General features: G+C 34.0%; 1 protein-coding gene across 4 annotated transcripts in view; it reads right to left on the bottom strand.

The window, feature by feature from the left end:
• The window catches only part of PRTG (protogenin), a 118,609-nt gene that overhangs the window by 53,912 nt on the left and 49,528 nt on the right, over window positions 1–15,169 (bottom strand). For all 4 annotated transcript variants that reach the window (XM_025038843.1, XM_006920565.2, XM_025038844.1 and 1 more), the window contains exons 3-11: window positions 13,553–13,697; window positions 12,447–12,580; window positions 10,640–10,777; window positions 10,233–10,391; window positions 9,450–9,609; window positions 8,445–8,692; window positions 6,196–6,360; window positions 2,638–2,943; window positions 1,689–1,877 (exon numbers count right to left, since the gene is read on the bottom strand). In XM_025038843.1, the coding sequence (XP_024894611.1) occupies window positions 1,689–1,877; window positions 2,638–2,943; window positions 6,196–6,360; window positions 8,445–8,692; window positions 9,450–9,609; window positions 10,233–10,391; window positions 10,640–10,777; window positions 12,447–12,580; window positions 13,553–13,697 (1,644 nt within the window). The remainder of the gene's footprint in view (window positions 1–1,688; window positions 1,878–2,637; window positions 2,944–6,195; window positions 6,361–8,444; window positions 8,693–9,449; window positions 9,610–10,232; window positions 10,392–10,639; window positions 10,778–12,446; window positions 12,581–13,552; window positions 13,698–15,169) is intronic.

The following is a 15,169-nucleotide window of genomic DNA, read 5'->3' as shown; positions in this document are numbered from 1 at the left end:
ACACAAAGGATATTACAACACAGACACTATGCATGTAACTTATTTTTCAAACATAGGAAGAAATAAAGGTCTATGGTACTAAAAGCTATTATTTAGAGATTATAAAATATTTCAACAAAGATCATATAAGGAAGTGTGTCTTCTTCCTTATATATGCATCTGTAGAAAATTTTTAAATTTTAAAGAACTGCTTTTCATTGCCAGTTTTAATTGCTTCTTTAATCTTTCGACAATCAGAACATTATTTTTTCTTCTAATAAATTATTCACCTGTTTAGAATAAGCTACCTGTATGTTTAAGAAGAGTGAAGCTATTTTTTTCTATCTTCAACATATTTATATTTCCTAAACAGTGAGTCTGATACATGGTTTTTCATCAACATTTGTCACAAATTCTGTTTCTTGCTTGATACTGAGTACAAATTTCTTGAATAAATGATATGTATATGGAAAGGGAGAGCACACTGAGAAGCCATGGCCAGAAATAAATGTTGCTGACTTTGGTGACAGTAGGTTGAGCAACATCATTTTAGTATCAATGGTTTAAACAAGGTGACCGTGGAACATATGTAACTTGTCGTTTATAAAGCTGTGACAGAGATCAATGATAAAACTTATTTAACCAGATGCAATTAAATTAAAATCTGACACAATAAGATTAAAAGCAAAATGCCATCTGGAATACTATGGCAAAGATGGGGCTCTATGTCCCTGCATGTGAAAACAGATTCCCATCACTGCTTCTTACTGCACAGGGACTCATGTCATGCTGTTCTCACAGCTTGTGCTACCATGAGGCTAGGGAAGGAAACGGAGCAGCCCATGGTTGGACCACTGTACTTCTTCCTCTACAGCACTCCAAAGGGCAGTCTGTGACAGGGAAACCAGAGTGCTTTGTGAAGTCCAATATGTGCAGAAGGTGCTGTAACAAGCAGGAATTTGTTTGGTAACCATAATTAAAGTTGCTGCTTCATACTTAAGGGTGAAAATCTATGCATGAGCAACAAAAAGCTAGTTTACTTCTTATACCTTGATTATGTATCTTCTATACTCATATATTTATTGTAGATATAAATTTCTTTACTTTCTGTTAAACATGATATACATCATGAAATTCACTCAGCAAAGATAAAGTGAACAGAGAATACAACAGTGTCTTTCAGAACTCTGATGAACACAAACACAAAGTGCTTTTTTTCTAGTGTTTCTGGTTAGAGCTACATAAAGTAAACATTTATAGTTACATGGGACATATGTAAGAGCATTATTTTGTACATAATTTAGATATATTTTACACAAGTAAAAAAATATACCTCATAGAACTCTCAAGCAATTTCTAATTAAACTTAATTATTATGTATTCCCATTTTACATTCCTATTCTACATCTACCACACACCCACAATAATTGATCAGGATCTCACTCTACCAGAAGTGAACTTTAGAAAGAAAGGTAGATGCTCAGAGGTGGGAAAAAGAAAGATACCACAGTTATCTGACATTTTGCCAGTTCACTCATAACGGTGAGTCAACGACCAGTCATTGACTTAAGCAGTAGGACGCACACTTATAAAGTCAACTCCTTTCTTTTTACTATTAAGTCACTGCTACAGGCCTGCATCCAATAACTCTTCTCCCAATTGGTTAGAGAGGAAGGGAAAAAGGAAAAGTACAGTACAGGCTCACTCACCTAAACCACTGAGAGTATAGAGAAGGTCACTGGTATCTAAGAAAATGGGTCCATTCTCCTGCTGCCCTTCTTCTTTGTAGTACAACTTGTAGCCCTGAATGGTTGCTGTGTCCTCAGCATCCTGCTGCCACTTCACAGAAATGGTGGTACAGTTCAGAGGCTCCAAATGTAACTCTGGAGATTTAGGGGCTAGAAAAATTCACCGGGAATATATGTATAAAAAACTTACAATCCACATGAATTTGTAGGAGAGTATACATCTCTCAGTCTTAAGCCAATGGTTGCAAAAAAAGTTCAATTCCAACAATTATACTGCAACCTAAACTTTAAAATTTCACAATGATATTAAAATTCAAGACAGGATTAAATATAGGAAATGCTACCTTAAAAGACTAAGGCATATAAACAAGAACAAAAAAAATCTACATTTTTTTCAAAAGGCAGTACTTTCTAATTTTAAGCATCCAATATTCCTCTGTGATGAACAGGCATCATTATTAATCAATTAACAATAACAACAACAAAACCAGTCATATTACATTCCGCATTAGTAAAAGAGGGAGGTCAAGAACTTCCCAGTCTTATGGTCTTTCAATTAAACTGATGTTTTAAAAAACAAATAGTGACAATACTAATTAAGTCTCTATTAACATGTATGTGTGTGTATACATGTCTTTCGATAATTCACTTTAATTTGGACTGATCTGACCATGAAGGATTTGCTAAGCACACTAATAGTGTAACCAAAAGTTCTACACACTAATGAGTTCTATTGCAAAAAGGGACTACTCAGTAAAAACTTAAATCTTTTTTTTCAATTAAGTCCATGATCTATGAAATATTTTTATTCATAAAACAAAATTTAAAAATATAAACATAACTTGAGGAAAAATTGATTCGAAAGTATAAATACAGTATTATTCTTCCTTGATCATCTTTAGAAATTTACCTTGAACGCTTGTAGCTTTGGGTGTCCTATGTGAAGTCCATACTGATGACTCTCCCAGCCCCACTCTGGTGGCAGCAGTAATCCGCACCAGGTAGACACTATCAGGTTTCAGGCCCTTCAAAAGGTACTCATGCATGGTCCCAGGGAGCTCCAGAACTTGGATGGAATTCTCGGTGCTTAGGCGGAAGGACAGACGATAGAGCACCACTTGGCCCCTCCGGTATTTGGCTGGGATTGGCAGCCAGGAGATGAGAATATCGGTGGGACTTCGACTTGTCAAACTAATTTCAGGAGGTCTCAGGGGAACTAGTCATATAGGAAAACAGGTTGCTGGTAAATATTTAGAATTAAATTGTCAATCAGCACACTAGTATTTATTGAATTATCTTAACAGCAACACATAACATAGGAAGAGACATTTTCAACCCAAGCAGAGGTTTTCAAAGTACAAACCAGAAAAAAGAAGAAAAAATAATGAGGGAGCACCAAGCATAGATAGGGAGCCAAAGAAAGCAGGGTTGTTGTCACTGTTGTTGTTTGGGATGAATATGAAATTACTTAATACTCATATAAAATATGAGAATACATCTCAAATACTCCCACCAAAATACCTCAGAAACAGGAAAGAGAGAATTATACAGGAGGAGTGGGGAAGCTTGGGACACTGGGGTTATAACCCGGAGAAGATACTTTGAAATGTAAGAGTGATATCTGAAAAATTAGTGTGAATTCTCGATTATAATATATGATGCTTATTATGAAAACAATGTTTTTCCTCTAAATAATTTAAATAAAACTGGCACTCCAGGAAAATGAGTCAAGTATAGTAGGAGGCAGTCTAGACTGAGTTAAGATAGGTTCTGGAGTTAGCCTCTGTGTGTTTGAATCCTTGTTCTACCACTCACTGTTGTGTGTGATCTTGGCCAAATTAACTTCTCTGTGTTTCTTCCTATATAAAATGGAGATTATAATAAAAGCTCCTTCTACAGTCTTTCCTATCTCGGTTAATGGCAATTATTTTCCCAGCTGCTGAAGCCAAACACCTTGATGTCATCCTTGACTCCTCCAAACACACTCCATATTTAATTCTTTGTCTCTGAGACTTCTACTGCCACCCCTTTGGTCCTGTCACCACCACCGTTAGCATATATTGCTGTAACAGCCTCCTAGGAGATTTCCCTGCTTCAATCCTTGTTCCTTCCATCAATTCTGAACACACTAGCTTTAAAATGCAAGCTACATAATGCCACTCTTCTGCTCAAAATAGCACCCATTTCACTCAAAGTAAAAGCCAAAGTTTCCACCACGGCTTCATAAAAAGCCCTATTTATTTATATGGTCAGCACCCATTAATTGTCTGTCTCATCTACTGTTTTCCACTTGTTCCCTCCCCACCAGCCACACCTGTGCTTCAGGCCCTTAGACATTCCCACTTCTTCTGCCTATAACACACTCCCCAGTCATCTGCCTAGCCAGCTCCCTCATTTTCCTTTCCTTCAGGTCTTCATTCAAATGTCAGCTACTCAGTGAGCCCTTCTTTGTGACTCTTTCTAAAGTCTCAAACTCTCCCAATATTTTATACTCCCCTTCTCTGCTCCTTTCCCTTCTCCTCAACACTTATCACTATCTAACACGAACGTCTGTCATGTTAATTGTTCCCCTGCCTCCTCTCCCACTAGAAAGTAAGCTTCATGAGGTCAGAGACGATGTTTTGCCTGTTGTTCACTACTAAATATTGAATAACACATAGCAGGTACTCAATAAATATTTGTTGAATGAAATAGGTGGAAAAGAGAAAATTTATTAAGCATTTCTGAGTCCTTTATGTGTATGAACTCATGAATTCTTACAAAAACCGAATGAAAGAAGTACCATCACCATTTCTACCTTTTAGTTGAGGAAACTGAGGCACAAAGTGATCAAATCATTTGCCCAAGTTCACACAACTTGTAAGCGAAGGAACAGATCGAGGCAGAGTAGACAAAGACCACATTGTCATCTCCAGTACTTTACAATCTCTTACATAACAATAGTCTTTCTATGGTAGGATTACAGTAGGGATTAAAGGAGATAATGAGGAAAGGTTTTTAGAATAGGCACAGGCATAAAATGCTCCATAAGTGATCACTGTATTGGCTGTTCACTTCTGTGCAACTTAGGAGAAACACACATCTGTGAGAAATATGAGCTTAGGAAATGGGGATAGACTTGTGCAGAAATTTGAATAGCAGTGTCAGAGATCTGTATGTTATCCAGAAAACAAAATTCATTAAATAAAAATGTTGCAGAGTAAAGAAAGGCTTAAAGGAGAAAACTTTCAGATCATAATCAAAGCTTGCTATTGCTTAGATCCATTTCCTTCAAGGATATGAGGTGTGTGTGTATGAATACACCTCGTACACATACACGCGCACACACACACTCACACACACACACACACATACACATCTTAAAAAGCAAAAATGCAAAAAACAAAACAAAACGCAAAACACCAGCTTGTGTTTCACCTTGAGCATGCACGTCAGAGGTTATTAAATGTAATGAGATAACCAGGAAGGTCCTATGTACAGTGGCTCACTCTAAAATGGGATGGGCTCTTAGAGTAAAACTGAGGTTTGGAATTCAGTATCCAGATCATTAATTCTTTCATTTAATCAAACTCGGAATTTATAAACATCTAAGTAAGTGGCATTACAGAGATATAAGTAAGAGATATGGGACCAAATGAACAAAAAAAAGAATTGGGAATCATTTATAGAAAAATGTTTTGAAAACTAAGGGTGGACCACTTCTTGAGGATGAGAAAACATTTGTAAAGGGAGACTATTATAATTAAGCATGTTAAATAATTCCCTTTTTACATTGCAGAACATAAACATAGGCCTTCTAGAACCCCTGGAGGGAGAAAGAGAGATGAGAGTCAGAGGAAGAGAATCAGTTCTCCAGGACTGTCTTAATAAATGGAATGTCCCACCAATACAGTATATGGAGGCCTGCCACAACTTAGTTCCCAGCCCATGGTTAGGTAACAAACTGAACATGTATTATCTTCCTCCTTAAGTAGAATAAGTGTTGTTATATCTAAAAATAAACTAACTACTATATGATTTTATAAAAAATTTTTTAATTGACTTTCAGAAGTCTAATACCTCTGACCCCCAGTCATTGCATACACTCGATATGTTACTCTCATTATATTTATTCATGCCTAGAGAATTTACTCAGTAACAACAAACAACAATATATATATACACACGCAAACACACAGCAATGCCTTTACAGTTTAGACTAGGATACTTGAAGAATTTCAACAATACAAGAATTTTATTATTTAAATTTATACTGTAAATTATAAATAAAAGTTTCCTTTAGTTTTATCCTATTACTGTCAAAAAGCAAGAGTCAGATCTGAAATGGCAGATTAGCCTGCTGATTACTATACCTGTTTTTTAAACCAAAAAGAAGGTATTTTTTCTAATTTAAAACACATTTATTTATTGAAATGGACTACACATATTAATGTTCATACTTAAATGAACTAGATTCATGTTTTCTTACCATCTTCTAAAGTATTCTGTGTCACATGGTCAGACATCTGGCTGGCTCCCATTGGCATATATGCGACAATGTAGAAAGTATAATTGCTGGCAGGTTCTAAGTCATCAATAATATAATGAGTTGTGTCATTTCCAATGACTACTTGATACTCCTCATTATTTAAGCCTAGATTAAAGAATCAGTGTTTAAAAATATGAATATTCAAAATAAAATTAGCAAGACCATTTTCTCTCACTATTAAACATTAGTCCTTGAGGCTACTCTCTTGTGTGACCCCTTAAAAAATGTGAATAGGAAGGTCCTTATTCTCTAAAAGTAAGTATGTCTTGCTACAAATTACTTGTTCATATTTTTCCTGAATAAATCAAACTGAAAATAATTAATCTTCTCTAAATTTCATTTAACATCTAGTCAAAATCCACAGCAGAGACAATAAACAGCAGTAACACAATAGAGCTTAACGCTGCAGAATACTGTAATTCTTAACAGTGTAAATTTTACGTGCTTAAACTTATGGCTTCTTTTTTCTTTTAAACATAAATGGAGAGACTGCAGGGAATATAATGGCTCTACTCTTTACAAAAACAAAACCACCCAAAAGTTGTCCTGCAAAAGATTTCATTTTGCCTCTAGAGATTTTATTAAATTTGACTAACACAAGTTATTCTTTTATTTATATTGAAAGCAAAAGAACTGGGAGGCACAGAATATGCTTCAAAAAGCTTTGTTTCACAGTGAGTTTTTTTTTCAAAGAGGAAAAAAATTCTCAGCAATTGTTAATTAAAATATGCATGGCAAGGTATAGAAGAGGACTTGTCTTGTGGGATTTAATTCCTACAGAGCAAACCTGTAAAGTGGAACAAGAGCATTGGTGGCTACTGTGCTTTGTGAACAATTCACAGTAAACGCACGGCAGCTTAATCAAAACTCTCTCAGGACAGAGCCCCTTCTCTCCACACCCAATTTATAAACAAAACAGAAGGCAAATTCCACTATTAAGTTTTCCCACATTTCTGAATTAACTTGATAGCATTTTAATTAGACAAGATTAGAGGCATTTCACAACAGACTGGCTAATGGCTCGTTAATTAGGGACTGCATAGTACGATTTCTGACCTACCAAACAAGGTCCTTAAGTTCGAATTAAAAAGCCTTGTTCCATCCCTGAATAGACCACTGAGCCGCATGTGGAGGCTCTAATGAAACAACCATAATAGGGAACAAGAGTGGTCTCCACCAAAACCAGCATTCCTTTTACCTTCCTAAATCACTGAAAAGGGAATTAACATACTCCAACATGCTCAGTTATCAGACTTTCATTCTTCTTGCTACCATGACCCCTGATTTAAATTCAAAATATTCCTTTTCAAAATACAACTTCAAAGTACAAGAAACAAACAACAACAAACCACCTGTTTCTACGGACAATTTTATTGTATCGCCATTCTTTGGGTGTTTGGATTTATTTTTACTGTCTATTGCATAAAAGTTAGGCTGTTTGTGTACAGAGCAAAAATCTGTGAACCTCTACTATGGTTTCTATGAAAAATCAATAGAGAAATCACTAGAATTTATAAGTAGTTTTTCCTTTGCCTCTAAAATCTTTGCCAAAAGAAAATATAAGGATAAAAAAGATTCCAGGAATGGAACTAATAGTTCTGAATAAAAATCTGAAGACAGATCTGATTTTTACTTTCATATAATGAGATAATAATGAGATATCAATAATGTCTTGTTCAATTTCAGACAGTTCTACACGATTTCAGAAAAACATTAAAAACATATAAAATCAAACATATGGGTAATTTGATAATGTTTACTTTCCCCTTTAAAAAACACATGCTATAGTGACCATAGTTTACCATAGTTAGATTATTTTATTAAGCTGTTATACCATTGGTCCTTTGTAACTGCATACTTAATTGGTATATTAAGTCTTAGTTAAAGAATTTATATCTTTGCTGAAATGAAATTTGTAAGTATACCACTCTATATTTTACCTGGCAGAGATGGTACTTATTTCTAGATAGAAAAATCTTATATACTATCCTTACATACACAAAGTATACAACAATACAAAATCTAGCAAAAATAGATACACAGGTGATATATTAAGTATTTTATTAAAAGAGATAAATGCCATAGAACTTCAAAAATATTTTGTGAATTACATAACTCATCATTCATACTGAAAACAAATCCTTGACAGCAAGTGGCACTTAAAAATAAACACTCTTCAAATTGCTTACCTTCTGCTTTCATGTAGTGCACAGAATAAGCGATGACTTTGTCTGAATTATAAAGTGGCCTCTCCCAAGCTAAAAGAATGGCTGAACTTGACATGGTTTCAGCATGCACATTATAGGGAGCACTGGGTCGGTCTTCTGACATTACTACGGTCAGTCTGGCTCTAGATAAAATAGATCCTTGGCTGTTCTCAGCCATGCACTGATAAATAGCATCATCTTCAGGAATAATCTGGTTAATCACCAATTTACTGAGGAAAGGAAATAAATTATTTATTTCTATGAGAAATTCTAAGAACGATATAAAAAAATGTTAAACTATTGCTATGTACTCTCATTTTAAATAATAAAAGTTACTAAGAGCAAAAAAATGTATAATCAGCCCTAATGAAAAATCTATAAGAATTACTTAAAATTACTCGTATTTTCTGAGTCTATGTAAATACTTGTGATACGCAAATCCTATTTGCTTTATATGACAGCTTAATCTCCTTTTAAAAAGTTGGTTTTTATTAAGAAAGTATATTACTTTGTAATAACATCTAGTTTATATAATTTATATATTGCAATGTTACATAAAATTCAAGTCAACAAAAAATTTTAGTTTTGTGCAACAAATATGAATGTTACAGAAAATTTATATTTATACTAATAAAAATGAGTTCTTAAAATCATTAAGTTTGAACTTCTAATTTCCTCATTTATGGAAGAAGGAACTGAGATTCCCTAAGGATTAATATGCTTGCTAATAACTTAGCTAGTGGCTTACCAGGACTAGAACCCAGGTCTGGAGAACTGTCCAACATTCATTTCAGTATAATTAACCATGCCCATGATTCACATATAAAAGGATCTATGGCATGTTGATGTTATAATCTTAGGTTAATTTCTTATTTATTTTACTGTAGTTTAAAATACCAAGATAACTAAAGTACTTGATATTTCACACAAAAAATTACTAAAGCCATTATATCTTATCTAAAACAGTAGCAAAGTGACATAGCCTACCTGTTGTACATTTTAATTCTACCATTTGAATGTATCTTTCTTCCGTTTTTCAACCATGACATTTTGGGTGAGGGGATTCCTTCTGCCTGACATACAAATCGAGCAGTGCCAGCTCTAGGCCTCGTTAAACTTTCTGGCCATTCAACAAATAGAGGAGGAGCTATTTAAAAAAAGAAAGAAAAAGAAAAAAAATATTTCTGTGGTACCAACAGGAATGATACAAGGAGTCAAGGAAGACTACAACAACTGACCAAGTCCCATCTCTGAAAATATTTGACATTCTGAGCCTCCTGTCTATACACTACATATATTTCTATCCACATGTCTTTTCTCTGCATTGCTCAGATATATGTCCACTACCCCCAGGCATTCCCTATTGAGACCATCTATAGAAACACTCTAAAAATGTGTACCATAATCCTACTTAACTAAGCCGAATACACAGCCCCTTGTTAATGCATGTAAACAATCAACAAATTAAATTTTTAGATTGGCGAATAGGTATATGAATTTGTGGGTAAGTGAGAAGGAGATAAGAGGGAAGCTTTAAGAAGAAGAAATGTAATGTCATGCAAGCAAACAGGATGGTGACTTCAGAAAAAGTTATATTTTAACATAGAACTTTTCCTTCTATAATTCATCATTAGATTACGATACTTCATATCAACCTTCATATCAATGCTTATAAAATTCAAGAAAAGTAGAAGTAAGCTATGAATGAGCTAAAACAGCAAATGTTAAAACGTTAAGTTTCTCCTGATTGCAGAATGAAAGAAAGCATACCCAATACAGTTATAGTTGCCATGGCAACTGTAAAGTTGCGTGTGCCCGGGATGGTGGCCCGACAAACATATACTCCAGCATGTTGCAGCTTGACATCAGATATCATGAGATTACCATTTCCAAGTACCCGAGTATTAAAGACGTCAATGGACTTGTGATCTATTTCAAAGAGAATACTTTAGTTAAAACGACATATTATCTAAAATTAGGTCAAAAGATCACTCTCTAAACAATCCTATCATAAAACTTTCCCTCTACATGCTGAAATCCGGAAAAGTTAAAAGCCAATTAACTGCTAAACATGTGTTTTGCATATAAAATAAACATTTTAATAGTTCCACTAGAATGAATGAAGCTTAAGGAAAAGACGTTCGCTCCCCCGCCCCCACCGCCCCAAGAAGACTTACCAAGACGGCTCCAAGAAATGATTGGTTTGGGATTTCCTGTGGCCATGCATTCCAAAACAACAGTCTGATGCAGAGATGTTGTGATGTTCTGTGGACCTGCTATAATGGTTGGTGTGTGGAAGGATTTAGACTCCTTAGCTTTGGGGAGGAAAAAGCAGAATATAAAAATAAATCATAAGCAAGATATAATTATTGAAATGAGTGAAAATATTCTTAAGTTATTCACTTTTTAAAAAACAATCAGGATATAACTCACATGACATACAATTCATCCATTCGAAGTACATAATTCAATAGTTTTTAGTATTTTTAGAGTTGCACAACTATTACTATAATCCATTTTACATTTTTATCAGCCTAAAAAGAAACCCCATGCCCATTAGCAGTTGCTCCCCACTGCCAGGCAAAAATTAATCTGCTTTCCATCTCTCTAGAATTACTTCCTCTAGGCATTTCATAAAAAAAGGAACCATATATTAGATGGTCCCTGTGATTGGGTTCTTTTAATTTGGCATAATGTTTTCAAGGTTCATCCATGTCGTGACAGCATTTCATTTCCTTTAATTGAATAATAATAAAATATTTAATTATATAAATAGAACACATTTTATTTATTCATTTATCAGTTGATGAACATTTAGATTGTTTCACTTTTAACTGAAGTTCAAACATTCATTTCATGCTTTCACTAATCTTGTCAAGAATTCATGTGATGGCACGGAGAAGGGAAGAAGTATAAGAGTGCTTTTTTTTTTTTTTTTTTTATCTATACCAAAAAACTAATTGATATTACCTAAAATTAAAACGTAGCATCAAAAATATAATTTTAGTCTCTTTATTTATCTTGTCAAGAATTCATGTGATGGCACGGAGAAGGGAAGAAGTATAAGAGTGCTTTTTTTTTTTTTTTTTTATCTATACCAAAAAACTAATTGATATTACCTAAAATTAAAACGTAGCATCAAAAATATAATTTTAGTCTCTTTATTTTTTTCAAAAAACTTTTTAACCTTAAAGGATTTGGGGAAAGTAATCTCTCTTGTAAAATGTAAACATTTATGTGAAGTTTAACAATGTTTTTAGTCCAAGTTTTCTTCCACTATATTCAGGTAAGTTTAAATTAATTATTTTTAAATAAAAACTAGTATCTATGTATACTTCCATGTAATAAAACATGTATTTCTTTCTTTATATTCATTTCTCTAGCTTGTTCCTTCTAAATATATTCATGTATAGCAAAATATATAAAATTGTTCGCTTAATGTTAGCAATAATAATTTTTGGGTATTGGAATTGGGAATATTTTAAAACATATCTTTGTGCTTTTTTACACTGTTTAATGTAAAAATTTTATGTATTTTTTACTTTTGTAGACACTAATCTTTATAATAAGTATGCATTACTTTTACAAATGCAAACTATGCTTGTCTTAAAACAACAAACAAAAAAACACGAAAATGGAAACAAATATCTCTTTATTGACAATGGACAATTCTGGTAGAAATGCATGATTATCATTGTCTTTTTTGTACTTTTTTGCACTTTTTTATTTTTTAAAAACAAAAATGAAATATTTATCCAAAAAAATCAGTCTCAAAAATGTTGACACTAACATAACATAAAACAAATTAGCCTGTGAAAGAAGAATTGCTTAATACATCAAAATGTATTAAGATTACACTTTCCAAATAGATTACAATAATTTAAATAAAATTAAAGTACTACTTTATGGCATGCCATTATAGCCAAAGAAGAAAAATTGATAGCTGGGCCAATAAAAACTGACGAAACAAATTCTATGTAGTACCTGGAATCACTGTCAGAGAAGCCTCCATACTTCTGCGTCTGTGGGCTACAGTAGCAGCCACACAACGGTAATTTCCAGCATCCCTTTGACCAACATCATAGATCTGTAGTACTCCTGTTGGTAGGACAGTTATCCTGTTATAAGAAAGATGATTAAACATTTTATAGCAGATTTTATATTTTAACATATATTCTATAAGATTTAATATACTTAACCTTTTTAAAGAGCCAAATGCAATACATTAAAGATCTTTTAAAGTATTAGTTTGATTCAATTTGTGTTCATTTGAGTCACTACAGCTCTTTAAAGCATAAATAATTACACAGTGTGTGGTTTGTGAATTCTATCAGTCTAATTTTACACAGTCTCATTCGACATTGTAGCTTAGATATAGCTAACTGGTGGCCTAGAGCTTACTATGATTTTCTTCAAATTCACAATTTTTTGCCTGTTAATACAGATGTATTCCCCAAGATACACTTGAATGTAAGGGTTTTTTTTAAAGCACTTCCTTGAATAACTTCTTTCAACTAGTGTCCTACCATTTTAGCAAATGATGTTCGTCTTCTTAGGAATACTGCTACTCATTATGACAAGAATCAAACCCTTTGAAGTTACTACCAGGTTCTTGATCCTTAAACCTTAATCACCTTCAGAGCCTTAGGGATGTGTGTGTATGTGTGTATAGTGGAGAGGAGATTGGGAAGTGGAAGACAGAGACAGAAGTGGGCAGTTACCAGGGCATACATGGGAGACCCTTACACCAGCACTGCTATTGCCAGCAGTGAAGGTGTACTTTGGTTTCCCAAATCCTTGGGCTGCAATCCATGTACTCAAGTGGTTCTATGGCTGGAAAAGATACTTGAGGAAAGGAACAAAGCAGTAAGATAGGTTGTCTGAATTCTGATCTGAACGAAAAAACAGGAATTATGCCCCGTGTGCCAAAGACTAATGCTCTAATTCTTTGCCTAAGTTTGAAAAGTGTTTAAGTTAATTATTGCTACTATAAATGAAAATGAGCTTTGTAATGATCTTTCCCTCGTACAGTCTCACGATGAAGTCTTCATTACTCCTGCATCATCTCCAAAGACAAAAGCTGCATTTACCTGTCCATAGTTAAAGGTACAGTTGTTCGATTTAATTCCCACGTTATGATTGCAGGAGGGTTCGATGAAATCTTGCATGCAAATCGAGCAATTCCACCTTCCTGGACCTCAGTAGAAATTGGCTGAACTTCAAATGCAGAAATAGCTATAAGATAAAGTTTGACAAATTCAGAATAAGTACAAGCACTATTATACTATACTTGGAAATAACATTATGCTAGATATTATTTAACAGATTTGGAACTTCTGCCCAGACATTAAACCAATCCAAGTTAACTCGCACAATTGTAATTTAAAGAATAATTTTGGAAAAAAAATCATAGGGCAGCTGCTGAGCTCAAGGGATGTGGTCTTTCCCAGGATGAAATTCTAAATTTCAAGAAACTTACAACCTGTTTTGAGAAAAAAATTAACATAATTGAAACAAAAACAATTAAGAATGGTATGTAATTACATACCAAACTGTGTGGTACAAACTTCAGATCTATTCTATTTCAGAGAAGAGGGAAATTAATACAGACAGATTCGACAGGTAAAAACCATTTATAAAGATTGGTTTTGAGTAGAGCTTTGAAGAATACATTGGGTTTAAATGGAGAGGGGAAATAGGAATAACATGAAAAAAATAACGTGAAGGCAAACACAGAAGAAATGTACGTCTTGTATTAACAGGATTGTAAAGAAAAAGCCAGGACTAACTATTGTAGAATATTTCAGATTAAGGGTTCGTGGGAAAGTGGAAGGAGAGTAAAGATAAAGCGTATTTGTACTGTGGTACAAATTTAGACATCACTGAAAAATTTTGAGCAAAGAAGTGTCATAATAGCAGTGTCTGGGAAAAATTAATCAGGCACTGTTACATAGGATGGAGTGAGAAAAGAAGAGCCTCAACTCAAAAGACCAACAGGTTGTTTAAACAGAAATGACAGAACTGGGTGGTGGCAGTGAGAATGGCAAGATTCTACAGATACCTTAATGAAAACAAAGACTTGATTCTTATTGGACACATATGTCACTCTGTGGAATCAAATGAAGTTGTTATTGATGGAGCAGAATGAAAAAGGAGAGAGAGAAGATAAATGGTGTGTCTGAAGAACAAAAGGTGGAGAGATTCAAGAGACTATTTTTAGACTCGTGTATTTCCAAAGTAAAGATAAACCTTGAAGTGTTGATATTTCCTACAGATAATTCTTTACCATTCTAGGCAGGCCTCCAGGGTCCATGGCTTTACATTTGACAGAGTTCAGACTTCAGGTAATAGTGTGGTTTTCCTTTCCTCTACCACGTGTTCCAGGATATAAAGAAAGTGCCCCAGTTAAGGTCTTACTCCCCTGTCCTCATATTGCAGTTCAAAAAATATATATGCCTTTACAGTTTATCAATAAAGTGAGAAGTTACGAAGAAAAATAGAGGGAATGTGATCTAGATGACTAATGCTTCATTAGACTGAAAAGGATTAAAGGTCACAGAAGACTAACAAATTCTGCCTTGGACTTGATTTCATTAGATTGTAAATGGATCACAGCCCTTTAGAGGTATAAGACAAAGCCAGTGAATAATGGTGAAAATATTCTTAAAAGCATCTAACTCCAAAATGGTTGGAGTGGGGATAAAGTA

The sequence above is a fragment of the Pteropus alecto genome, unplaced genomic scaffold (genome assembly GCF_000325575.1).
Source record: "Pteropus alecto unplaced genomic scaffold, ASM32557v1 scaffold86, whole genome shotgun sequence".
NCBI lineage: Eukaryota > Metazoa > Chordata > Mammalia > Chiroptera > Pteropodidae > Pteropus > Pteropus alecto.
The sequence above is the reverse complement of the archived record's forward strand: the minus strand, read 5'-3'. Positions and strand labels throughout refer to the sequence as shown.